This window comes from Paroedura picta, chromosome 15 (assembly GCF_049243985.1).
Source record: "Paroedura picta isolate Pp20150507F chromosome 15, Ppicta_v3.0, whole genome shotgun sequence".
Taxonomy (NCBI): Eukaryota; Metazoa; Chordata; class Lepidosauria; order Squamata; family Gekkonidae; genus Paroedura; species Paroedura picta.
Genome location: NC_135383.1, coordinates 18,799,681 through 18,826,354, shown reverse-complemented (window position 1 = coordinate 18,826,354; position 26,674 = coordinate 18,799,681). Strand labels below are relative to the sequence as shown.

General features: G+C 49.0%; 1 protein-coding gene across 1 annotated transcript in view; it reads right to left on the bottom strand.

Annotated features, from left to right (window-relative positions):
• Window positions 1-26,322, bottom strand: part of TRPV3 (transient receptor potential cation channel subfamily V member 3) — a 34,806-nt gene extending 8,484 nt beyond the window's left edge. The window contains exons 1-12 of the mRNA XM_077311238.1: window positions 26,195-26,322; window positions 21,156-21,188; window positions 19,614-19,718; window positions 17,290-17,376; window positions 15,572-15,729; window positions 11,312-11,488; window positions 8,897-9,037; window positions 8,130-8,410; window positions 3,529-3,705; window positions 2,403-2,561; window positions 1,802-1,903; window positions 660-733 (exon numbers count right to left, since the gene is read on the bottom strand). Coding sequence (XP_077167353.1) covers window positions 660-733; window positions 1,802-1,903; window positions 2,403-2,561; window positions 3,529-3,705; window positions 8,130-8,410; window positions 8,897-9,037; window positions 11,312-11,488; window positions 15,572-15,729; window positions 17,290-17,376; window positions 19,614-19,718; window positions 21,156-21,188; window positions 26,195-26,322 — 1,622 coding nt within the window. The remainder of the gene's footprint in view (window positions 1-659; window positions 734-1,801; window positions 1,904-2,402; window positions 2,562-3,528; window positions 3,706-8,129; window positions 8,411-8,896; window positions 9,038-11,311; window positions 11,489-15,571; window positions 15,730-17,289; window positions 17,377-19,613; window positions 19,719-21,155; window positions 21,189-26,194) is intronic.
• Between the last annotated feature and the right edge of the window lie 352 nt (window positions 26,323-26,674).

The window sequence follows — 26,674 nt, the reverse complement described above, 5'->3', positions numbered from 1 at the left end:
TTGAATCCTGAAGAGGTTTCTCAAAGGTAACAAACTGAGAAAGGCTGCATTATACTCTACTGAAGCCCCCCTGCCCCAAATCATGCCCACTCCTGGCTCCTTCCCATAAGTCTCCAGGTATTTCCCAACCCAGAGCTGGCAACCCGAGTTTAATCAAAGCATTCCCCTTTAAATTCAAAAGGCACCCAATTTAATAATAGTTGCTACAAGGCATTTCAGTGCACTGTATTGCCAATCAACTATAATGCTTTTGGAACAACTCCAGGGCTGATGGACTACACGGCTTGAAAAGTTCAACTGGTTCAACCAGGAAGTGGAAGGCTACTTACAAAATAAAAACCGTGTCATAAACAAGAGTCCTCAAACCGTCACTTTGTGCTTTTGCACGGCAAGGGGAGAGAGAAATATGGGATGGAGGAAAGCAGAGGTTTCCGAGAAAAGCCAGCAGGTAGAATTTATTTTAGGTCCCGGGGCCTTGGCTCCCCGGTGGCAGAAAAGCAACATGTCTTATGTCAGTGCTGACATCGAAAAGTCAGGTTCCACAGATAAACGGCCCACAGGGAAAAGCAGCGAGGCAGCTGCGAAAGAGAAATAGCTTTCCTGCAGAGGCAGGTGGTATTTCAGAGAGGCAGTCATCCGGATTCAGTGGCAAGACTTACAACGCAAAATGGAACCAGGCATCCGAGAGAATTGATTGGAGGTCAGAGGGCCTCAGCAGGAAAATGGCTACGCTCTGTGGGCAGAAAGAGAACAGAGAGATTAGTAGCGGCAAGGACCGAGGACAGGAGGTGTAGCTCCCATGCGGAGGTTTCTAGGGAATGCCGATGGCTGCATCTGGAGATCTCTCCCATTTAAACAAGACCAAGCCGCTTTTGCTTAGGGGTACAAAGACAGCCTAGGTCAGGTCTAGGTAACTCCTGGGGCTTTTCTGCAGTTCTCTGTGTCCTCCGGGTTTCCTTCAGATTTCCTCCTTTCTGATGTCAGGACGAGTCTCAAAGCAGCTTACCATCGCCCTCCCTTCCTCTCCCCACAACACACACCCTGTGAGGCTGAGAGAGCCCTGATATTACTGCTCGGTCAGAACAGCATGATCAGGTCAGTGACTAGTCCAAGATCACCCAGCTGGGCTGCATGTAGAGGAATGGGAATCAAGCCCGGCTCACCAGATTAGAAGATGGGGATTTTATTTTTGATAATTTTATGTTCAGTTTTATCTTGATGTAAGCCACCTTCAGAGCCTCTTGTGACGCAGAGTGGTAAGGCAGCTGTCTGAAAGCTTTGCCCATGAGGCTGGGAGTTCAATCCCAGCAGCCGGCTCAAGGTTGACTCAGCCTTCCCTCCTTCCGAGGTCGGTAAAATGAGTACTCAGCTTGCTGGGGGGTAAACGGTAATGACTGGGGAAGGCACTGGCAAACCACCCCGTATTGAGTCTGCCATGAAAACGCTAGAGGGCGTCACCCCAAGGGTCAGACATGACTCGGTGCTTGCACAGGGGATACCTTTACCTTTACTTTAAGCCACCTTGAGCTGGCAGGCCGGAAATGACAGTGGACGAATACAATAAATACATTAAATAAACAAACCACTACACCAAGCTGTTCAAGAGACAATGGATGTAGGATGGCAACAACCAGGACTGCCAATGCCAGCTTGGGAAATTCTTGGGGTAGGATGTGGATGAATGAATGAGTGATTACAACCAATGAACGGCACTGAAATATGTGCCTTGCCACCCATCACTTTTACACGTAAGCTACGTCAGAGACCCCGGAGCCTTCATTGTCAGCTTGTTTGCAGGTACCTCTTTGATGGCGATGAAGATGGCCCCCAGCATGACAGTCACTTGCCCTGACAATTGCAGCCAGCCCAGGTCATTCGCCAAAGCCAAAGGATATGGGGGAGGCTGAAAAGGAGAACGGCAAGAATATTGGAACTCTACCTGCAAGAGGATCCGGGAGGGAAAGAGTTAAGAGAATTCTCTCTTGGGTGCAGTTGACAATTGGTCCCACCCACCCCCCTCTCATCGGTTAGATCAGGCTCCCTCAAGCAGGGATTCATGAAACCCAGGGCTTTGTGGACAGCCTTGGAAGGGTTTCCCAAATGGGTATTAATTTTTAATATTTTAACATTTTTTAAACGTTTATTGGGTGATATGGCCATGTATGGCTGTGTCAACCACCACCACCCTTCCCAATTGGCCAATAATGGGCCTGGAGGGGGTGAGGGGGGACGGGTCCCAAGTTGGGGTGTCCCCAGCTCTGCTTCCGAACCATATTCTGCGCAATATATGCATGCGCTGTCCCGGAACTTCCCACTGCTCAGAGAACTGTGGGCTGCCCATTGCAGTGTTCTAGAAAGCCCAATGGCTGACAGGGTACAGGCAAAGAAGCAACATCACTGACCTCATTTTCATTAGGCCTGTAGTAGGAAACCAGGGTCAGGATCACGTTGTACATGAAGTACAAGGTGCACGAGAGGAAAAACACATGCCGGGCAAAATGCTTCCACTTCATCCGCAGGAGGGAGTGCAGCGGTTCCAGCGCCAGCATCTCGTGGCGGTTCTGGGGACGAGAAAGAACAGATCATGTCAGCTCCTCAGGCTGAGCATGGACCGAGGCGGCAGCACCTTGAAGATTGCCGCTCAGAGAGCCAGCCAAGTGCGGCGGAGAGAAGCAGAAGGCGTACGAGATGTGTCAAAGCAGGACAATCTAATACAAAGAGTTAACACATTTAAATTATTAAACTAAAGTGGACAGACAGACAGACAGACAGACAGACAGACAGACAGACAGACAGACAGACAGATAGATAGCAGGGGTGGCCAACTGTGTTTGTCTAGATGTCCACTGACTACAGTTATAAATTAAATAATACTGGCCTTCAGCTCACAGGTATGGGAGAGCTTTGTCCAGATATCTGTAAGCTGAAGGCCGGTATTACATGCATAGAATTTTGATTACAACTTTGAGTTGGTTGAAATATTGAAAACATCTAGGATAAGTTTCAAAATCATAGGAGGAAACAACCACTGATGAAAGGTCTACTTTGAAAACGGAACAAAATTTAGAGTCCGTTCTGGTTGTTTCATTTATCATTAAAACAGAGATTGTATAAATATATTGTTAACTAATTTTGATAGCCTGGGACAGGTTCTCTCTTTTTCTGTTAGGATATTTATTCAGAACCGCCTGTTTTTTCGTGTTGTATAAATTAAATAATAACAATAATAACAAGGACAGTAATAATAATCATAATAGTAATCATAATTCCCACGAGCCCCTGCCAATTGGCTAAGCCGGCAGGGGCTCATGGGGATTGTAGTCCATGGACATCTGTAGAACCACAGTTTGGCCACCCCCGACATATAGGATTGTCTTCTTCTAAAGTCTTTTCCAAGGAAGGGAGCAGTGACTCAGGTAAGCTCCTACCCTGCCATAGATTTTCTTTGGCTTTAAGATCCTTCTGGACTCTTGTTCTTTTCTGTTGTTCCTGCAACAATAGTTTTGTTCAGAGGGGACGAGGACTTACCCCGATGTTGGTGTTGTACACAATGATGTCCAGGACAGAGTTGGCGGAGGTGGTGTCCAACTCTGTCAAGTCATAAAGGGAGGACTGTACAGGCCCATAAGCCCAGTCTGTAAATTTCCTGGAAAGGCTTCGGTTGGCCTTCTCCTTGATTTCTCTGGCCAGAATGTATTTCAGGATCTAAAGGAACAAGTCATAGAATCATAGAATCATAGAGTTGGAAGGGGCCGTACAGGCCGTCTAGTCCAACCCCCTGCTCAACGCAGGATCAGCCCAAAGCATCCTAAAGCATCCAAGAAAAGTGTGTATCCAACCTTTGCTTGAAGACTGCCAGTGAGGGGGAGCTCACCACCACCTTAGGCAGCCTATTCCACTGCTGAACTACTCTGACTGTGAAAAACTTTTTTCCTGATATCTAGCCTATATCGTTGTACTTGTAGCTTAAACCCATTACTGCGCGTCCTTTCCTCTGCAGCCAACGGAAACAGCATCCTGCCCTCCTCCAAGTGACAACCTTTCAAATACTTAAAGAGGGCTATCATGTCCCCTCTCAACCTCCTTTTCTCCAGGCTGAACATTCCCAAGTCCCTCAACCTATCTTCATAGGGCTTGGTCCCTTGGCCCCAGATAATCCTCGTCACTCTCCTCTGCACCAAGGAGGAGTCAGTGATCAGGGCAACAGCAAAACCCAGGCCTGATTGTGCCAGAGAGTAGAGGAGGCCAGCAAAACAGGAGCCCACACCCCAAAAGTATAAATTCCTTCGCTTGGGACAAAAGCGCATCATGCTCTCCTTCTGTGTTGGTAACACACATGAACACGTGAATAATCAATGTGAATTCTCTCACACAGGCATACCAAAATGCACCCTTCTCACTCTTATGCATACATAACACATGAAAGCAGAAAGCTGTCTTATCAGACCCTTTCTCCATCACAGTCACTATTGTCCAGGGTCCCAGGCAGAAGTCCTTCCCACAACCTCCTGCCAGATCTTCTAACTGGAGATGCTGGGGATTGAACTTGGGACTTTCTGTATGCCAAGCAGAAGCTCTGCCACTGTGCCACAGCCCCTCTCCAGGTCTTTCCCATCACCTACAGCCGGATTTTTTTAACTGGAAATGCTGGGGACTGAACCTGGGACCTTCTGCATGCCAAGCAGAGGCTCTTCCACTGAGCCAGAAACCCTCTCCATGGCTCTCCGGGGTCCCAGGCTGAGGTCTTTCCCACCACCTACCACCAGTTCTTCTAACTGGAAATTCTAAGGACTAAACCTGGGACCTTCTGCACAAGACCATAAGGAGGGTCCTGCTGGATCAGACCAGAGGTCCAGCTAGGGCAAAAAACCTAAAATGGTCAGTATTGCCTACTCAGACTGGTAGCTGCTGTCCATGGTCTCAGTCAGAGGTCTTTCCCAATACCTACTACCTGATCCTTAAGTGAAAATGCTGGGGATTGAACACGGGACCTTCTGCATGCCAAGCAGAAGCTCTGCCACTGAACTACAGCCTGTCCCCCCCAAAAAACATCACCACAATTATTGGGAGTGCTAGAAAAGAATAGAAGCGCGGACCTTTGGCCCCTCACAGGAAATCATAACGCGATTTGGTCAGCTGGACTTTGAGTTATCTGTGCTCCTTCCCCCAGACCACTGATTCTCCCCACATGAAGATGTTTCAAAAACTAAGCTTCAGAATAAGGCTCACCAGCTTAGAGCTGGGAAATCCCTGGAGATTTTTTTTTTTGGGGGGGGGGGGGGAATGAATCCTAGGGAGGGTGGAATTTGGAGAGGGGAGAGAGCTCATCCAACCCACCCCCCACAAGTGGCCGTTTTCTCCCAGGGACAGGATCTCTATGGTCTGCAGTTCGGTTGTAATTCCGGCCATCACCTGGAGCTTAACAAACAATCCTGTGTGAGGCAAAAAATATTTTATTTCTTGAAGTAATAGCAAAAAGCTTCTTGAGGTAGTGACTGGCTGCCTTTTCTTGAAACAGAACGACTGTTCTTCACAAAATACTTGGCAAAGTCACTTCACCGTAATGATGTTTCCCTTGAGCAAAAAGACCTAAAGCGCTCTCCACAGAGTGCTTAGGAAAGTAACTCGATGCTTCATGAGACAATTGTCTCCCTCGAACGGATACGAACTTAAATAAATAGGCTGCCGGCTACACTCCTGTTTTCAATCCTTTCCTCAGAAGTACATTATTAGCTGCACCACAGAGTTGACTTTGAAAAGACAAAGCTTTTTCGTATCTCTCAAAAGTGGTTCAGTTTGAAGAAAATACTCGAGAAAATACATCCAGTTACTAAGCCAAGGAGCTTTTTGCTATTACTTTGTGGTGGTTTGCAACAGAATAAAAATATGATAAAAACAATGCCGAAGTAAAACCCCCAAGCCCCACCCTGTCCAAACCACCCCATGAGGCTCAATTAGCCTGAATGGATACTGTGCCACAAGGTGGGTGTTAGCGGTTAAGTTGTCAGAATGTTCAAATATTTGGAGGAGGGTCCATATAGATCAGGGGTAGTCAAACTGCGGCCCTCCAGATGTCCATGGACTACAATTCCCATGAGCCCCTGCCAGCGTTCGCTGGCAGGGGCTCCTGGGAATTGTAGTCCCTGGACATCTGGCGGGCCGCAGTTTGACTACCCCTGATATAGATCTTCTGTGGCCTGGCCTCAACCAAATACCAGGTGGAAGAGCTCCATCTTGCAGGCCCTACGGAACTGTGGTATTTCTGGCAGGGCCCTCAGCTCTTCCGGGAGCTCATTTTACCAGGTAGGGGCCAGGACTGAAAAGACCCTGGACCTGGTTGAAGTCAGGCATATCTATGTATCCCCTGGAACTTGGGAATTGTACAAGTAGTGTCATTAAAAGTAAGAAGAAGAGTTGGTTCTTATATGCTGCTTTTCTCTACCCAAAGGAGGCTCAATGTGGCTGACATTCGCCTTCCCTTTCCTCTCCCCACAACAGACACCCTGTGAGGTGGGTGAGGCTGAGAGAGCCCTGATATTACTGAAGAAGAAGAAGGGTTGGTTCTTATATGCCACTTTTCTCTACCTGAAGGAGGCTTAACGCGGCTTACAATCACCTTCCCTTTCCTCTCCCCACAACAGTCACCCTGTGAGGTGGGTGAGGCTGAGAGAGTCCTGATATTACTGAAGAAGAAGAAGACCTGGTTCTTATATGCCACTTTTCTCTCCCAGGAGTCTCAAAATGGCTTACAATTGCCTTCCCTTTCCTCTCCCCACAGCAGACACCCTGTGGGGTGGGTGAGGCTGAGAGAGCCCTGATATTCCTGCTTGGTCACAACAGCTTTATCAGTGCTGTGGCGAGTCCAAAGTCACCCAGCTGGCTGCATGTGGGGGAGCAGGGAATCAAACCCGGCTCGCCTGATCAGAACTTGATGCTTCTAACCACTATACCACTACACTCAGAATGTTTGGAAAAACTTTAAAAACCCAAATTATTCTGAGTCCCTGAACAATCCGCAGGCAATACAACCCATGGATCCACTTCTGCTTGACAAACTGAGTTCCGGAACAGTTTGATTCGATTCTGATCACACCTTTCCGACCAACAAGCTTTTCAGAGTATAAACTTTTGAGAGTCGAATTTCCCTAAATTCTAGATGTTTCTGAGAGCTGGGAGGAAAGCCACGATTTTTCTTTCAGCTGCTCAAAGCCCCACTTAGAAATATGACAGGCAGAGGTGTATCTAAGCAGGGGTAGTCAAACTGCGGCCCCCCAGATGTCCACGGACTACAATTCCCACAATCCCCTGCCAGCATTCGCTGGCAGGGGATTGTGGGAATTGTAGTCCGTGGACATCTGGAGGGCCGCAGTTTGACTACCCCTGATCTACAGAATAAAGCGCCCCCTGATGACCCCAGGGTGCTAACGTCACTTCGGGTTGATGTCAGCGTATCCTTCTGACTTCGGCGTAAACTCAAGTCAAGCTCATTAATCTTTTAATTAACAAATTACGGCACTCCAAGGACATTATAACTGCACTTTCCTTGCTTTCTCTGATACAATTTGCTCCACGATAGTTTTCACAGTTTCTCCTCTTTCTAGTTTTATAATCATACATCTGAAGAAAATTCCAAGGATGTCTTATCTGTCTGTAACAGAAACTGCTCACTGATGCCCCCCATCAAGAGCTGCCCATAACGTGTGTCATACTCTACATCAGGGATGGCCAAACTGGATGTCAGTAGACTACAATTCCCATGAGCCCTTGCCAACTGCGGGCAGGGGCTCATGGGAATTGCAGTCCATGGACCTCCAGAGAGCCACAGTTTGGCTGCCCCTGCCCTAGATACACCACCAGTGGCAGGCAATCCCACCTAAGAAAGATGGCTGGCTAGGGCCCTCTTCCCAACACTTCCTCCAAAATGGCTTCTCAGTCTCCATGTAATCTATCCTTGTAGGCCAGGGGTAGTCAAACTGTGGCCCTCCAGATGTTCATGGACTACAATTCCCAGGAGCCCCCTGCCAGCGAATCCTGGGAATTGTAGTCCATGGACATCTGGAGGGCCGCAGTTTGACTACCCCTGTTGTAGGCCATACCTCTCCCCCTCCTTCCCTTGGAGCCAGCTTTACCTCGAGCTTTCCCGTTTTCGCAGCCAGCTGTAACGGCGTCAGCCCGTCTTTATTCTTCATCATCTCCAGGGCTCGGCTCTTGCTCTTTAAAAGAATGGTGTCGTACATCGTCCTCACAAAGTCGTTTTGCTTCTTAGAGTCTTCCGCCACAGTCACCAGGGCATGCAATATATTGTTCCCTCTCGAGTCCTGGGAGGTGATGTCCGTCTTGCCGTTGTCCATCAGCAGCTGGACAATGTCCGGCTGGTTGGTGCAGGCCGCTAACGCCAACGGGGTTTCGCCTAAAGGAACAATCTCCCGTGACTGGACAGCAGGGTTGTTGTTGTTTTTATTAAGTTTGCGTTTCCTTGACTTTCCTTCTCTGCCCCAACTGTTCTCAGATTTGCTATTTTGCCATTCTCCTTTCCCAGGTGTGGCTCTTTTCTCTCCCCCGTCCTCACACCCCATTTCTATCCCCCCTCACTGCTACCCATAGGGTTGCCAACCTCCAGCTGATGACCGGAGATCTCCTGGAATTGCCACCGATGTTTCGGTGACCGAGATCAGTTCACCTGGAGAAAATGGCCATATTGGAAGGTGGGAGCTACAGCGATAAACCCCATTGATGTCCCTCCCCTCCTCACGCCCTGACCTCCTCAGGCTCCACCATCCAAACACTCCAAGTGTTTCCCAGCCCGGGGCTGGTGACCCTACCCCTAGTAGCGCCAAGCGTATCCCCATTTCCACAGTTCTCCCGATCCTCCAGACTTATCCGTTACTTCACTTACCGAAGTAAAAACCTTCGTGCTTGCGTTTAGGGTTGAAGAAGACCCCCTGGGCGTGGGCGTTCACGTCCGCTCCCTTCTCAATCAGGGTCTGAGTGATGTCAAACTGCCTCCTCTCGATAGCGATGTTTAACGCTGTCTGCCCTACCCAGCAAAAAAAAAGAAGAAATCCTATTTTTTACGGGTCCCAGGAAGAAAAAAATATTTGGGCAGCAAACCAAATAACAGTCCGAAATCTTCATTGAGTCAAGACTTCTTCTACGATTTTACGTTCTGTTGACAAAGCTACAGTGTCGTAGTTCAGAGTGGTGGACTCCAATCTGGAGAACTGGGTTTGAGTCCCCGCTCCTCCTCCCTGAGAAACCTACTGGGTGACCTTGGGACGGTCATAGTTCTCTCAGAGCTCTCTCCGCCCCACCAACATCACAAGGAGCCTGTTGTGGGGAGGGGAAGGGATAGCGATTGTACGCTGCTTTGAGGCTACTTATGGTAGAGAAAATCAGGAGATTAAAAACCAACTCTTCTTCTACCTGGAGATTTTGGGGATGTGGGGAAGGTGGGGTTTGGCCAGGAGAGGGGCCTCAGTGAGGTATAATACCACAAACCCCACCCTCCAAGAAGCCATTTTCTCCTGGTGAACTGATCTCTGTCACCTGGTCAGCGGTGGAAATCCCAGGAGAACCCCAGCTCCCACACGAATATAAGGAAATACTGTAGGATTTTTCCACACTGACTAACTTTCACTATTGTTACAACAATCTTATATCACAGGACTCCACCACTGAAGAAAAGATACTGAAAACGGAAATTATCTAGCAACCGTCAGGGTTGATTCTCTATGTATATAAAAATGGTTTTAAAATTGAATCTATATTCCCAGAACAAGAATATTGCCTTGGATAGGTTCCTTGCTTTTCAGTTGGTCTTCTATTGTGACCCACCTGGAGGTTGGCAAGCTTATTTGACAAGCTGAGGCCAGTTGCCCCTAAACTCTTAAGTCTCACTGGTTAAGGGGGAGATTAGGACTGTGGGGGGTGGGGAACCTGTTCCTATGGGGTTTGTTTTATGGCCTCTTGTTTCTACAGCCCTTGGTCAGAAGCTACTTTGGATGTTCTTTCAGAGGGCAGCCATCAGAAGAGTCTAGCCTTCCCCTGACCTGTTTGGAAGCTAAGCAGGCCCACCCCTGGTGCGTGTTTGGATGGAGGAAAGTCAGGGCCTCTATGCAGAGACAAGCAATGGCAAACCACTTCTGTTCATTCAGTCCCTACAAGGTTGTCCACGATAGCTGAAATTTGCCAGGAAAAAAAACATTTAAGAGATCAGCAACGCTTCTGGGCACAAGCGTCTGAGAGTCTACGCTCCTTTTGCCAAAATATTCTTGGCCTGCCAGAAGGTCTGCCTCATCCCTAGAGCAGGGGTAATCAACCTGTGGTCCTCCAGATGTTCATGGACTACAATTCCCATGAGCCCCTGCCAGCATTTGCTGGCAGGGGCTCATGGGATTTGTAGTCCACGAACATCTGGAGGACCACAGGTTGACTACCCCTGCCCTAGAGTGCCTTACGATCGTGACAGCCTAAAAAAAACCCGTTTTCCCCTTCTTTTAAAGTTTTCTGACAGACCGCCTGATCTGGCGAACTCAAAAGCTTGCGTGTCATCAGACTGGTTCTAATAAAAGATGTTGCACAGTCTGTGATCTTGGTTTTTTCTTTTTGGATTTCCCCTTACATTGTTTTCTTTGGTTCAGACAGAAAGATCACGAAAATTGAGGAGGTGGGGGGGGGGACAGCATGATAGAAATCTCCAAAATTATCCATTGCTTGGTGGGAAAAAAAAATAGGAAGAACCTTTTTTCCCCCTCCCCTTTTTGGGGTCAGCCAATTAAATTATTGGGGAAGGCACTGGCAAACCACCCCGTATTGAGTCTGCCATGAAAACGCTGGAGGGCGTCACCCCAAGGGTCAGACATGACCCGGTGCTTGCACAGGGGATACCTTTACCTTTACCTTTAATTAAATTATTGAGCAAACATCACAGAACCTGCTTACCAAAGTAGCCATTTTCTCTAGGGGGGGGATTTATCTTGGTCATCAGGAAATCTATAGGCGCCACCTGGAGGCTGTTAGTCCTTTTCTTTATATAACATGGAATTAATATGATCCAAGACTAGATGAAGCCACTTTGGTCTCCTCCAGCAGGGCTCTTTTGATGTCCTTGTGTTCGAACTTCCTCCATTGCAGAGATCTCAAACTCTGAGTAATTTATTCTTTACTTCCAGGTGTTTAGATCCGGGAATGTCCTTTGAGCCTCTGTGTACCTCGATCTGCCCTTCCCTCCTCCCCACTGCAATTTCCTTGCTTTGGGACAGAAAATGCCCATATCACAATACTTTCAAACCCTCAGGAAGCCCAGCGATACCTCTGTATGCCTCTTCTGTGTACGCCGCATTAATAAGCCTGTCCAAAATTTGGGTTTCTTCTGCAAAGGAAAGGAGAATATTCACAATCTCCTTTGTGTTCTGGTTGATGTTTAATAATGCTTTCATAAGGCAGGTCTTGCCTGTGTCCGAAGAGGTCATTTTTTTCATCAGGTAGTCTGCAGAACAGAAAATCAGCATGTCAGAATAACGGTGAAATAGGTATATCTAGAAGAAGAAGAGTTGGTTCTTATATGCCACTTTTCTCTACCCGAAGGAGTCTCAAAGCGGCTTGCAATTTCCTCCCCACAACAGACACCCTGTGAGGTGGGTGAGGTTGAGAGAGCCCTGATGTTACTGAAGAAGAAGAGTTGGTTCTTATATGCCACTTTTCTCTACCCGAAGGAGTCTCAAAGCGGCTTGCAATTTCCTCCCCACAACAGACACCCTGTGAGGTGGGTGAGGTTGAGAGAGCCCTGATGTTACTGAAGAAGAAGAGTTGGTTCTTATATGCCACTTTTCTCTACCCGAAGGAGTCTCAAAGCGGCTTACAATTTCCTCCCCACAACAGACACCCTGTGAGGTGGGTGAGGTTGAGAGAGCCCTGATGTTACTGAAGAAGAAGAGTTGGTTCTTATATGCCACTTTTCTCTACCCGAAGGAGTCTCAAAGCGGCTTACAATTTCCTCCCCACAACAGACACCCTGTGAGGTGGATGAGGTTGAGAGAGCCCTGATGTTACTGAAGAAGAAGAGTTGGTTCTTATATGCCACTTTTCTCTACCCGAAGGAGTCTCAAAGCAGCTTACAATTTTCTCCCCACAACAGACACCCTGTGAGGTGGATGAGGTTGAGAGAGCCCTGATGTTACTGAAGAAGAAGAGTTGGTTCTTATATGCCACTTTTCTCTACCCAAAGGAGGCTCAAAGCGGCTTACAGTCACCTTCCCTTTCCTCTCCCCACAACAGACACCCTGTGAGGGAGGTGAGGCTGAGAGAGCCCTGATATTACTGAAGAAATAGAGTTGGTTTTTATATGCCACTTTTCTCTACCCGAAGGAGTCTCAAAGCGGCTTACAATTTCCTCCCCACAACAGACACCCTGTGAGGTGGGTGAGGCTGAGAGAGCCCTGATGTTACTGAAGAAGAAGAGTTGGTTCTTATATGCCACTTTTCTCTACCCGAAGGAGTCTCAAAGCGGCTTACAATTTCCTCCCCACAACAGACACCCTGTGAGGTGGGTGAGGCTGAGAGAGCCCTGATGTTACTGAAGAAGAAGAGTTGGTTCTTATATGCCACTTTTCTCTACCCGAAGGAGTCTCAAAGCGGCTTACAATTTCCTCCCCACAACAGATACCATGTGAGGTGGGTGAGGCTGAGAGAGCCCTGATGTTACTGAAGAAGAAGAGTTGGTTCTTATACGCCACTTTTCTCTACCCGAAGGAGTCTCAAGGTAGCTGACGATCACCTTCTCTTTTCTCTCCCCTGTGAGGGAAGTGAGGCTGAGAGAGCCCTGATATTCCTGCTCGGTCATAACAACTTTCTCAGTGCTGTGGCGAGCCCAAGGTCACCCAGCCGGCTGCATGTGCAATAGTAGCAGGGAATCAAACCCGGCTCGCCAGATTAGAAGTCTGCACTCTTAACCACTACACCAAGCTGGCTCTCATCTATGTGACAGTGGTCCAAAAATCATCCAGAAGCACCCTAGGGCTGAATTTAAAATGTGTCTGAATTGGGTCCAATGACGCCACTCAACTATGGGAAACTCTGCTCAAAGCAAAAGGAAAACTAATCCTCAATTTATACTGGGACCGTTTTCAGCGGTTTTCGAAAAGCGTCGTCTTGTTTTACAACATTTCCTCAGCGCTTCTGAAAACATTTGCCTATTTATTCTGTATTTGTGTTATTTTGGGGGACATTCAACAACAAACAGTGTGATATGCTTGGATCGCAGATACCTGAAAACAAACCGAAAGCGAATACAGAGCTGAAACAAATCTGAAAGAAACCTTTAGCGCTGCTCTTAACTGCGACATCACGCTGGCTAAGGAAGAAAAACAGGGATAGCGAAAGAAGATAAAGAATATTCTCTCAAGGTATCTGGGAGGGGGACTATTTCTATCCCTTCATCCTGGAAATTGAAACGCATTGCCATCCAGTTTATATTTTGACTACTGAGCTTCGTTGAGCTAGGATCATACAAGCTGGGAGCCACCAAGTGGAGGAGGTCCGTCTTGACGCATGGTTTCACAAACCCAATTTTAGTGGTCTGGCATGGTGGTTAAGAACGCGGACTCTACCCAGGTTTGATTCCTTGCTTGTCCTTCACATGCAGTCAGCTGGGGGACCTTGAGCCAATCCCAGTTCTTTTAGGACTATTTATGCAGAGCAGTTCTCTTAGGTCCCTCTGCCTCCCCTACCTCCCAGGTTGTCTGCTTTGTGCAGAGGACGGGAAAGGTCTTTGTTAAGCCTTTTGGGTAGTGAGAAGGAGGGTATTAAAAAACAGCTCTTTTCTATCTCTTCTCTCTCAATATGTGTTGAACAGGGGGTTGGACTAGATGGCCTGTATGGCCCCTTCCAAATCTATGATTCTATGTGCTGCCTAAGCAAGCATAGATGTGCAAATCAAACTTTGGTTTGATTTAGCATACACTGATGGGAAACAATCTAAAAACCCGGTCGTTGATTTCCAGATGACACTGGTCCTTACGCGGAGTATCCACCTGTCAAACTGATGTTTCATACAGTCTATTCTGACTCCACTCATCAATTATTATGGAGGATTGCCAACCTCCAGCTGGGAGCTGGAGTGCTCCTGGAATTACAACTGATCTCTAGATTTCAGATCTGCATTTTCTCAGGGGGGGGATGGCAGCTTTGGAGGGTAGACTCTAGGGCAGGGGTTGTCAACCTTTGGTCCTCCAGATGTCCATGGACTACAATTCCCATGAGCCCCTGCCAGCAAACGCTGGCAGGGGCTCATGGGAATTGTAGTCCATGGACATCTGGAGGACCACAGGTTGACTACCCCTGCTCTAGGGCACCATATTCCTACTGAACCCCCCCCCCTTCCCAAACTCTACCTCCAAATCCCTAGGAAACTCCCATCCTGAGCATTGGAAGGGCAGGATATAAATAACAAATATTATCATTACCATTATTATCATTATCACCTGTTACCATATGTTATCTGTCTCTTTTCCTGTTTTCTGTAAACCGCACTGGGCCCTCGGGGAAGGCGGTATATAAATATAATAAATGAATAAGTAAATTATCATCCCAGAGCTGGCAACCTTAGTTACGCATGGGAGGGACTAAGCATGCTTTGAAAATTCTTGCCCTTCCATATTTCTCCCCAGATTCAGAAATTCTAAATTGCCAGGTCTCATTCCCTAAGTCGAAATGATCATTTCGTATCTTCTGTGGTCCTTTGCATTACTCAATTTTCTGTACAGCTTGCTACAATTTCCCACATCCTTCGCTTCATTTGCATTCTTTCCTGTTCGTTTGCATCACTGGACCCACACAATTTTTTTTTTTAAGAAGAAGAAGAGTTGGTTCTTATATACCACTTTTCCCTACCCGAAGGAGGCTCAAAGCGGCTTACAGTCGCCTTCCCATTCCTCTCCCCACAACAGACACCCTGTGGGGTGGGTGAGGCTGAGAGAGCCCTGAGATTCCTGCTCGGTCAGAACAGTTTTATCAGTGCCATGGCGAGCCCAAGGTCACCCAGCTGGTTGCATGTGGGGGAGTGCAGAATCGATCCTGGCATGCCAGATTAGAAGTCCGCACTCCTAACCACTACACCAAACTGGTTCTCTGGTGAGAAAAAGAGAAATGGTGAGAAAAGGAGAAATCCTAACACTGTTGCACATTTGGGAAAAGCACTGTGGACATATGGAAGTCTCTGGTTAGCCAGCTAGATCCTAGCTAGGTATAGGGATGCCAGCTTCCAGGTGGGACCTGGGGATCCCCTGGAATTACAACTCAACTTCAGACTAAAGAGGTCTGTTCCCCAGAAGAACAGGGATGCTTTGGCGGGTGGACTCTATGATGCTATACCCCTCTGAGGACCCTAGTTCCATCCCCAAATCTCTGGCAGTTTCCCAACTTGGATCTCGCAACCCTACCCCCTGTTCCCTGCCAGGGGAGACCTGACTACCATCACCATATGAAATAACCAGACCCAGGCCTAAGGGAGTCGGAGGCCATAATCCAGCCAAGCCCACTAGAGAATTCTGCTTTCCCACCAATGCCCTTGCACCTTGGACAGTCAGGCTCCTACATGTGTGGGACCGATCCATCACTTCCGCCAGGAGATGCTGAAGCTCTTCCACGTTGCCCTCCGACACGGCCCGGAACAGGTACTTCTTCAGCTTCTTGCGCCGATTGTGTTGCTGAGCACTTTGGGACAAATTGGTGCTGGTTAAAATAAAGCGGACAAGGGGGCAGGGGGTGTTAGTCGAGTTTGTGAAATGTGAGCCGGGAAGATCCCCTCCCCAGCAAACCTCCCCTCAGCCAGCAGCTCTCTCGGAGGGCCAAAGACTGAAATGCCAGCGGGACCATGCTCTGATTTTATTCAGAAGTAACATTTGGTCATCGTTTATATCATATCATCATGGCTCACCATCGTGTCTAAATCCCTTAAGACTGGTCAGCAGTCCAAATGTGAAGCAGTGGTTTGAAGGGTGCATGCATTAAGTATGGCCGATACTATTACTATTACTATTACTATTACTATTACTATTACTATTACTATTACTATTACTATTACTATTACTATTACTATTACTATATTTCGATACCACCCTCTCATGATGGCTCAGGGTGTTTTACATCAGTGGTCCCTAACCTTTTTATCACCGGGGACCACTCAACGTCAGGGACCACTCACCAAGGACCACTCAACGCCTTTTACTGAGGCCCGGTGGGGGGGGTAGTTTACTCCTTTACTCTCAACCACTGCCCTAACGCTCTCTGATCGCTATGGTAATGTTTAAACATCCCTTCAAAATAAGATACAGACACGCCACAACAATGAACATAAAGGAACATTTTATTTTCATGGAAATTTTAACTCATGACAATGACAAATCAATGGGAACCCTGAGCTTGTTTCTCTGCAACAAGATAGTCCCATCTGGGAGTGATGGGAGTCAATGACACCCGAAGTGTCTTGTAAAGGGCCGGGGGGATGAAGTAAAGGGCCGGGGGGAGGGGGGGAGAAGGCGTCCTTCGGGGCCCACCTCCAATTAGTCGAAGGACCACATGTGGTCCGCAGCCCACTGGTTGGGGATCGCTATTTTACATAATACGATTCAAAATTAACAATGAATTAAAACCAACACGGCTTTATAACAATATAAAACATGATAAAAATGTCAGTAACAATTCAGGTCATAGCAGCCTCCGGATTATTCACTGCCCATAAGTCTCCCGTGTTTTTGTAGGGGAGGGCCATAGATGTTATTAAGTCATTGGCCCCAACCAAAAGCTTGGTGGAAGCGCTCTGACATGCAGGCTCTGCGCCAGTTCCGACAGGGCCCAGATCTCCTCTGGGAGCTCGTTCCACCAAATATCCCACCTGTGCCAAGCAAGACCACCCTGTGACTCCCTTAGCAAGGTGACAAACGGACAAGTTCCCATACATGCCTCTGGGGTCGAATCTTCGCTCACCAACCACATCTAGGTTATATTTCCCGGATGTTAACCTCGGTTAAGGCCACACATTGTTAGCACCGGCTTTACTAAATTCTGCCTTGGACTCCCCTCCCCGCCTTAATATTTCACATGAAATGACTTGATTTGCAGTGGATCCAGATTTATTTGTCGGAGATCATTCCTAAAGAAATGCACAAATCACTCTCTGGCTCCCAGAGGCCTTAATTTTAACTCCAGCAGGGGGAAAGGAGTCCGGTAAATCCCTCTCCTCCTAGCATTTATAGAACCACCACAGGGACAAAACGTGACGGGCCGGCTCACCAACAGCTGTCTGCGTTTGGAGTGTACTCGGTCATATCGTCTTGGAGAGACTGGGGAGAGTCCATATCTTCGCAGTTGGCTGACGCGCTGGGCGACACCCCAAAGAGGAGAGAGAAAAGGCCAAGTCAGGTGACAGAGCAATTTACACGGAGAACCAGCATCCGGCAGCAATGTTTTTAAATCTCCTCCAGGTGTGGCCAACCTATAGCTCTCCAGATGTCTACAGACGACAATTTCCATCAGCCCCTACCAGATGTCAGGGGCTGATGGGAATTGTAGTCCGTAGACATCTGGAGAGCCACAGGTTGGCCACCCCTGGGAATCTTCCTTTCATACTCCCTCTACAGCCTTCAGGAGAGCCTCTTGTGGCGCAGAGTGGTAAGGCAGCAGACATGCAGTCTGAAAACTCTGCCCATGAGGCTGGGAGTTCAATCCCAGCAACCAGCTCAAGGTTGACTCAGCCTTCCATCCTTCCGAGGTCGGTAAAATGAGGACCCAGCTTGCTGGGGGGTAAACGGTAATGACTGGGGAAGGCCCTGGCAAACCACCCCGTATTGAGTCTGCCATGAAAACGCTAGAGGGCATCACCCCAAGGGTCAGACATGACTCGGTGTTCGCACAGGGGATACCTTTACCTTTACCTTTACAGCCTTCCGGAGGCTAGCGATTTTCACGGAAATTCTAAGCTTTGTGGGGTGGAGGTGGGGTCAACTAAGTTGGGTAAGCACTGGTTCTTTGCATCAGAAATTTTCAGCCAGTTTATTTTTTGGGGAGAAAAATCTGCACACCAGGGCTGGTGTCAAGGATATGCGTGGGTGGGCACCTGGCAAAGGCCACAGCCTGGCAAAGGGCCCTCCTTCCTGCCTGGTCAATTCCCCAGGGCCCGAAGGAAGAAGCATCTGGCCAAACGACGGAAATTAAAGAGCTGAAGGACTGTACGCTGCTAAAAGGGTTCAGAGGTGATTCTCTCTTGCTCCCAAACTTACCACAACTGGAAGAGGAGGAAGGGACCCTATTTCTCGACTTCATACTGCTTCTTAGCTTACTAGTTTTAAGCAGATTACTAAAACGTCGGAAAAGCTAGGCCCCATTTGAACGGCTGCGAAAATATTAAAAAGTGCATGCAATTTCTCAGCTCAAAGAGCGATAGGCCTCCTCTGCGCTTATAAAAGAGATGTCCCCATCTCTTTGGGGAGCAAAGGAAGAGTTTAAAGATTTCTCGGCTCAGAGAAAGGATTGAATTCACAGGCCGCATGATATAGGGTTTCCACACTATTTGCCCCACAGTTACGTACAGTGAGTATGGTATCTTAAGAAATCTCCCTTGTAAAACTTTAGATGGTAGAGCATTAAGGCACACCATGAACCAGGGACAGGAGAGCCCTATTTTGGGGGAAACAGCTAGATTCAAGTCCAGTAGCATCTGAGAGACAAACAAGATTTACAGGGCGAGAGCTTTTGAGAACTGGAGCTTCCTTCGTCAGATACAAATCAGAACGGTGATCGTTAAGTCCTTATATCTCATTTAGAGTGCTAACCCTCCTTCTGACCGGGATATGAGGACTCAGTCAAGGATATAAGGAAATAAAGCCTTTTTGAGCATGTAGGAGTCCCTGAAATAATCTTTAAGGCTTTGAGGAGCCCCAGAAATGATGTCAGTTGGCCAGACCGCCCTGCCACACACACACACACCATGCCCCTGGGAGTGTCACCAGAAGTGATACCAGCACCCACGTTAACACACAGACATGAGGACGGTGGTGGGGGAGAGACAATTTAAGACACTTTAGTCCAGGGGTGGCCGGACTGTGACTCTCTAGATGTCCATGGACTACAACTCCCATGAGCCCTCATGCTGGCAGGGACTCATGGGGATTGTAATCCACAGACATCCGGAGAGACACAGTTTTGCCACCCCTGATTTAGTGCATTCAAGAGGGAAAAAAATGCACATGCTGCTCTGGGGTGAATGTTCTAGAACAGGGGTAGTCAAACTGCGGCCCTCCAGATGTCCATGGACTACAATTCCCATGAGGCCCTGCTAGTGTTTGCTGGCAGGGGCTCCTGGGAATTGTAGTCTATGGACATCTGGAGGGCCGCAGTTTGACTACCCCTGTTCTAGAAAGCTGTCTCATGTATATGCAAGGTAAGGTACATCCAGTAAAATTATTTCACTCTTAGCTTAGGCCTTTCTCAGCCTCATTCAATGCGCAAGTGACCGGCCGACTGGGAAGAGCTCCTGGGGCTTCTCTTGAGGGCGTGGGTTTTTGCTCCCTGCTTGCACTTCCAGTGCGAGAGAGGCACAGGCCTCAGTCCATTCATACCATGGGCGGATGTTGGAGTCCATCGGTTTGGAGAAGACGGGTGGCGAGGTCCGGTTCGGGGTGACGTTGCTCTCCAAGCCTTCAATCTCGAGAAAAAAGTGGGAACTGTTGAACACATGATTGGACAAGAGCTCTATTAGTGGGGAAGCAAAACCAGCAAGGAAAGGCCTCTCTCTCTCTACCTGGGCATGCTTGGTCCCCCCACGGCCAACCCCGGTCAATAAGGCTTCTTTGCAACCTTCAGGGAATGCTGTCTGACAATCTCCAGGCCAGCTGGAGCCCGCTAACTAGGACCCCTTCTCTTTCCATTCCAGCACCAACCTCACCAGGCATTAGGTTGGGGAAGATCTGGAGACTTTGGGAGTGGAGCTGGGAGTGGGTGGGATTTGGGACCTCGGTGAAAAAGAAAATCTGGCTCTTTACGCCCTCCTTTTCACTGCCTGGAGGAGTCTCAAAGCGGCTGACAATCGCCTTCCCTCCCTCTCCCCACAAGAGACGCCCTGTGAGGGAGGTGGGGCTGCTCTGTAAGAACAGCTCTATCAGGACTGTGACTAGCCCGAGCACATCCAGCAGGCTGCATGTGGAAGAGCGGAGAATCAAACCCAGCTTTCCAGAGAAAGAGAAGACGATCAAACTGGGAGAGCCAGTTTGGTGTAGTGATTAGGAGTGCGGGCTTCTAATCTGGCATGCCAGGTTCGATTCTGCGCTCCCCCACATGCAGCCAGCTGGGTGGCCTTGGGCTCGCCACGGCACTGATAAAACTGTTCTGACCGGGCAGTGATATCAGGGCTCTCACCCACCTCACAGGGTTTCTGTTGTGGGGAGAGGAAAGGGAAGGCGACTGTAAGCCGCTTTGAGACTCCTTTGGGTAGAGAAATGTAGCATATAAGAACCAACTCTTCTTCTTCTTCTTCAATCGTAAGCCACTTTCAGTTTTATGGCTGAGGGTCACCACAACATGAAGAATTGTATTAAAGGGAAGGTTTAGGAAGGTTGAGAACCACTGGCCTAAACCCTTGACCAAAATTTAGGAACAAAACATCATACACAGACTATGCATTTCAGTTTAGGGCGTGCATGCACACACTGTGTCTTTCTGCCATTCATTAACAGGCTTGTGTGCTTCCAGACATCTTAGGGTAGCCAACTCCAGACTGGGGAATTTCTGGAGGTTTTGGGGCAGAGCCTGGGGAGATCTGCTTGGGGAGAGTAAATGATCGTCGAATGGATCTTCCAAAACAGCCATTTTCTGCAAGGGAACTGATCTCTATTCCGGAGAGCAGCTGTGATTCTGAGATCTCCAGGCTCTTCCTGGAGGTTGGCAACCCTATGGCACATGCTTGTTAACGCAGAGGGAGGTGAAAGAAATGGCAGCTATTCACTGGCCAAAGCATTTCTGCTGGTTTCATCCCCTGAATTATAAATTACTATTATCCAGACAGAAATCCCCACACCCGTTACCCGCAATGGGGACCTTTCAGGGAAACGGAAGATGGCCAATCCCCGTTCCTATTCCCAGCATGCAATGCAGGTCACACCTACCTGCCAAGGTTGGGGATGACGACGGCGTTCTGCCTGGGCGGTTTGTGCCAAGAGAAGGGGAGAAAAACAGAAGAAGCAGGTTTGAATCTGACCAGCAAAGCACCAAGAAGTACGATGGGGCGGGGGGGGGGGGGAGATGTGGAACAGGTGTGGAATGCTAAGAGCATGCGCTCTTGCACATGCATGCAGGCTGATACTGCATTAAACACCAGCATTGCCTTCTGTAGGGCCTGCTTGCTTTGCAGCAGCTACACCAGCGTGTGTGAAGAGATGTGACAACCACGGCATAAGCCCAGCTGTCCTCTGGTAGGGAGCTTCGGCCTTGCTGGAGGACTTTGGGGCCAGTCACGTCCTCTCGCCCAAAACTACCTCACAGGGTTGTTGTGAAGATATACGTGAGTTGGGATCAGGGTCTCTGAAGGGCGGCTTTGTGCCATACATGACTCTCTAGGAACTAAGGTCACAGGGAGTGGCCCTATTGGCTGTTCCCCCCATTTTGGGTCTCCACCGGTGAGAGAAACAGGGCATACAGGAAGGAAATGAATGAATACATGGGGGGGGGGTTTGACTCTGGAGTGAGCGAGCCATGGGTAGGCATGCCAGCCTGCGAGTGGGACCTGGGGATCCCCCGGTTTCACGGCTCATCTCCAGCCAACCCCTGGGGGAAATGGCTGCTTTGGAGAGGGGACTCCAGAGCATTCTACGACATTCAGGTCCTTCCTCACCCCAATTCCCGCCACTCCCCCAAAGTCTCCAGGTATTTCTCAACCTAGAACTAGCAACTCTGGCAGGGGATGAGAGGTAAGTTTGCTATATGGGCCCATTCTGCACACACTGGATAATGCCCTTTCAATGTGCTTTCGCAGCTGGATTTTCCTGTGCAGAACAGGAAAATCTACTTCTAAGGTGCATTGAAAGTGCATTATCCAACATGTGCAGAGGATGGCGCCTGAGGAGGACAGAGTACTCATTGGGGTGCACCCAGCGAAGCACCCATTTTCTCCAGGGGAATGGATCACTTTAGTCTGGAGAGGAGCTAGAATTCTGGGGCTCCAGCCTCTTCCTGGAGGTTGGTAACCCTATGGCACATGCTTGTTAACGCAGAGGGAGGTGAAAGAAATGGCAGCTATTCACTGGCCAAAGCACCTGGAGGCTGGGAATCCTAGAAGGCCAGGGGTAGTCAAACTGTGGCCCTCCAGATGTTCATGGACTACAATTCCCAGGAGCCCCCTGCCAGCATTCGCTGGCAGGGGGCTCCTGGGAATTGTAGTCCATGAACATCTGGAGGGCCGCAGTTTGACTACCCCTGCTAGTAGGCTAACGCCACAGGCAAGGTAGAGAGCACGCCAGCTCTGCGCTGACCCTGGATGAATCAGAGAGGCATGTCTTGCTCCAAAACTACAATGCCACGGGTGGGAAGATCACATCCGGCGTCCCCACACTCCAGGCTCCAGTGTGCACATTCCAAAGCTGGCATATGACATTGCTCCATGCTCACACAATGGACACAAGATCACTGGCTGTTTATAGTGCATGGTGTGTGTGTGTGTGTAGGGGTGGGGGGGGAAGCCAACTGTGTCAGTGTCCTGCTAGGAATCCGGTAGTCAGGGCAGGTTTACAGAAAGCACTGTGGAACTGGTAGAATGGAATGAACGACGGAATCTTGCTGGGGACAGCTTAAAAAAGACAAAAACACAACCCCCCCACAGAAGCATTTCACCCAGCAAATCCAAATTCCAGATTCTTGTAGGCAGGGCAGAAGGAAACAGCTGTCTGCGTTTTGCCCCTCTGCTAGGGATGCCAATCCCCAGGAGGGACCTGGGGAATCCCCTGGAATTATTTCTAGCCCATCTCCTGGCAACAGAGATCAGTCCCCCTGGAGGAAATAGCTGCTTCGGAGGGGGGACTCTGAAGCGATATAAACAGAATAAGGGTTTGCGTAGAGATGAACGAACGCCAAACGAAATGCCTACGCAAATATCGGCTTGATGTACAGTATTTGCTGGCGTATAAGACTACTTTTCCCCCCTGAAAAACATGCCTCCAAGTGGGGGGGTCATCCTATACGCCGGGTGCACTTCAGTTGGGATAGACACAGCTGCCCGTAGTGGCCCATAGTACTGTAATGTAATGTAACAAACTCTATATTTTGAGTGGAAATGTTGGGGGGTCGTCTTATACGCCCAGTCGTCTTGTACGCCGGCAAATACGGTATAATAATTTCTACAAATGCTGCTGTCCAAAGTCTTTTCCTTCATTGTATTGCTTAAAATGTTCACAGGGAAAACCAGGACGGTTGCTTTTGTCGACATGACTTTTCTCAACTGATAATTCATATGAAACAAGGTTTTTCATACACTTCCCAAAGAGCTCTCCAGAGTACATGAAAAGTTTCATTGGCAGCTTGGTCTGCATTCATCCCTCACGCTTCTGTGATTATCAAGCTTTTGGGAGTGTATGAAAAACGTTGTCGTAACTACTATCCAGGAACGAGACACGGGGCCCTCGTACCTCTGAAGGTGGGGCTGAGAGAGCTCAGACAGGAATGCTGTGTGAGAACAGCACTATCAGGACTATAACAAGCCCAAGGTCACCGAGCTGGCTGCATGGGGAGAGCAGGAATCAAACTCAGCTCGGCAGATTAGAAGCCACCGCCCTTCACCACAATACCTAGCTGCATGTGGAGGAGCAGGGGAACAAAACCCGGTTCTCCAGATTAGAAGCTGCTTCCACTACACTACGAAAGCACAGGGACATTTTGAAAATGGACAAAATGCAAAACTTGACGTTCACATGGTGTCTCCTCGGTGCAGTTTATCTCCGAGAAATAAGTTTGTATTAACACAATCACATGAGAAATGTATACTGTCTGGGCCATGGGCAGCTTGGGCTGGCCACAAACCTTACAGCTGGAAGCTTATTTCAACTCAGAAACCCAGGGCTGATTTTGGCCTTTCCTTCATGGAAGGATCCAATCCACCAGTCTGTATTTCCATCCCGTTTTCTCTTTCCTTCCACTGGATTCCTCCCCCCCCCCCCCATGCACGATTTTTCAACATGCTCTTTTGGCCTCCGCTGTGTAAAAATGGCGTGAAGGAAGCTGCCAAAATGGGCCAGACAAAAAACCTCACTGCAACAACATCTGCGAAGAAAAAGAGACCACAGATCTGGCTCCAAAAACTCCCCTTGGTCAAATCACCACCTTGAGTCAGTGGCACGCCCAGGCCCTTCCCAACACCCTGCCCTAGTCAAGAAGGGTTTGGAAATTTTAATCCCTCTTTGACCCCTGGAAAAGAAGAAACCCATTTAGCACATGGAGGAAATAAGATGGGGCAGGAGAGATGGCTCCCGGAAGAAAAATCCACCTGCCGGAGCCCCAGGTTCAAAAAGATTGCAGAGGAATTAGATTCAGGGAAGCAGCGAGATGTGTAATTAAACCCAGCCAGGGAGTTCATCTTGGCAATTAAAGCTCACGTGACCACTGCTGCTTGCAATGAAGGAATGCACCGCGCCACACCCCATTCGCCCAGAGCAAGGTGGAAAAGGATCCCTGCCTGGCACCCCCACATGCTGCCAACGCCGGAGGTTCGAATCTGGCAAATGAATGTGTGGCTTTTTACAGTTGTGCTGACATGCACTTTCCCTGCACAAAACTCTTTCAGCACTGCATGGCACGGTTCCACGGCGTGCTAAGAGCCATGCAGCCCAGCCAGGGTAGATAGCCTGTGCTTTGTTCGGCATGATACTTGTGGGGTGTGCAAGGGGAGACGAATTCTGCTTAGTGGGGCCCCAGCCAGGGCCTGAGCCACTGCCCCTAGCTGCCGCCTGCACACCTGCTCTGCTCTGTCATCTCCCCATGCGCCTTTCCCTTGCCCACTTGCATGCTAAAGCTCTGCCCCCTCTTGCCTGCCCAGATCTTCCAGGGAACAGCGGATGGGTGGCGACTGTCACAGCAGAGGCACCCCCAGCCTCAAAATTCTCCCAGGCAGCGCCATTAAAGGAAAAGGTAGAGGTGGGAATAGGGTTGCCAACTCAGGGTTTGGAAACACCTGGAGATTGGAGGGTGGAGGGTGGGAGAGCTGCTTTGGAACATGGAATTAAGGGCATTATACCTGCTCAGGGTCTTTCCCTTCTAGGGATGCCAGCTTCCAGGTGGGACCTGGTGATCCCTTGGAATTACAGCTCCTCTCCAGACTACAGAGATCAGAACCCTGGAAGGTTAGATTCCCTGGAGGATGGGCTTGCAACATGTGAGCAAGGAAGCCTTTAAACTGACGTCCTGGCCAATCAGGGCTTTTCTACAGGGTAGGAGGCTTGACAGCAAGTTATTTCAGGGAAAGCAGAGGGCGATTTTTCAAATATCAAGGGTTATCCACTCCAGGATATCGCGGGGAAAAGGTAGGGTGATTCCAGATCAATCGTGCTTGTTGCAGAGGGAAAATTTAAATCAGCCAAAATCAAAATGGAAATCGCATTCAGTGTCGATGGTAGGGATTGAATCAACCTGAGATTGGAATAAAAGCTCCGTGCAGATTCAGCCCTAGTTACCTCAGGCAATGTATTCCACCAGGCTGGGGCCAGGGCTGAAAAGGCCTTGGCACTGATCAAGGCCAGGTACACTCCCTGAGGGCCAGGTACACTTTCTGAGGGCCATATTATCATTTCAAGGTCAATGTTCTTCTTGGGGCATACAGGGAAAGGTGGTCCCTCAGATACACAGGGCCCAGACAGCATAAGGTTATGCTTGTAAACTTGTTCTTTATCTCTAGCAAGGAAGCACCTTGCACTCTGTTCACTCTTTTTGCAAAAAACAGATTTATCTTCAACTTCAATGAGTCCGCCAGATAACCCGCTTGTGTCCCTGCCTGGTAATCAGGGAGGGGGGGGGGAGACACGGACCTGGCAACCCTATTACCCTCCCTAAATCCCACCCTCCCATTTACAGGTATTTCTAAATGTGGAGACGACAGCCCTACCACACCTCCAGGTGAGCCCCCATTCTCCAGAGAGACCGCCCCCCTTGTGTCCTTAGGGCCTACCTTTTCTTTGGAGGGGTGCCTTCAGACGGCCTCTTCTCCGGGTTCCCCGGGGGTGGAGTCGCAGGCGGGTTCGCCTTCTTGCCCATAAGAGGAGCCATCTCTTTGTTCTCCTTGTCGTCCTTTGTCATCGTTCTGGAATGGATAATTCCGCCAGTGAGCTTTTCCGTTTCATTTGAAGACCCAACAATGTCTCGGATTCCATGATGATGACTGCTGGCCCCCTCCCTCCCAAGCCGGGGCCCCAACCATTTTGAGCCTGCTGGCAACTTTGCAATTGTGAGAGAATATGGTAGGCACAACCACAAAATGTCTGCCGCGGGAGATGAAGCCAACCAACAAAACGTCAGAGACACCAACTTATGCCGTACTGCAGGGACAACCAGACTGTGACTCTCCAAATATCCATGGACTACAATTCCCATGAACCCCTGCCAACTGGCGGGGGCTCATGGGAATTGTAGTCCACTGACATCTGGAGAG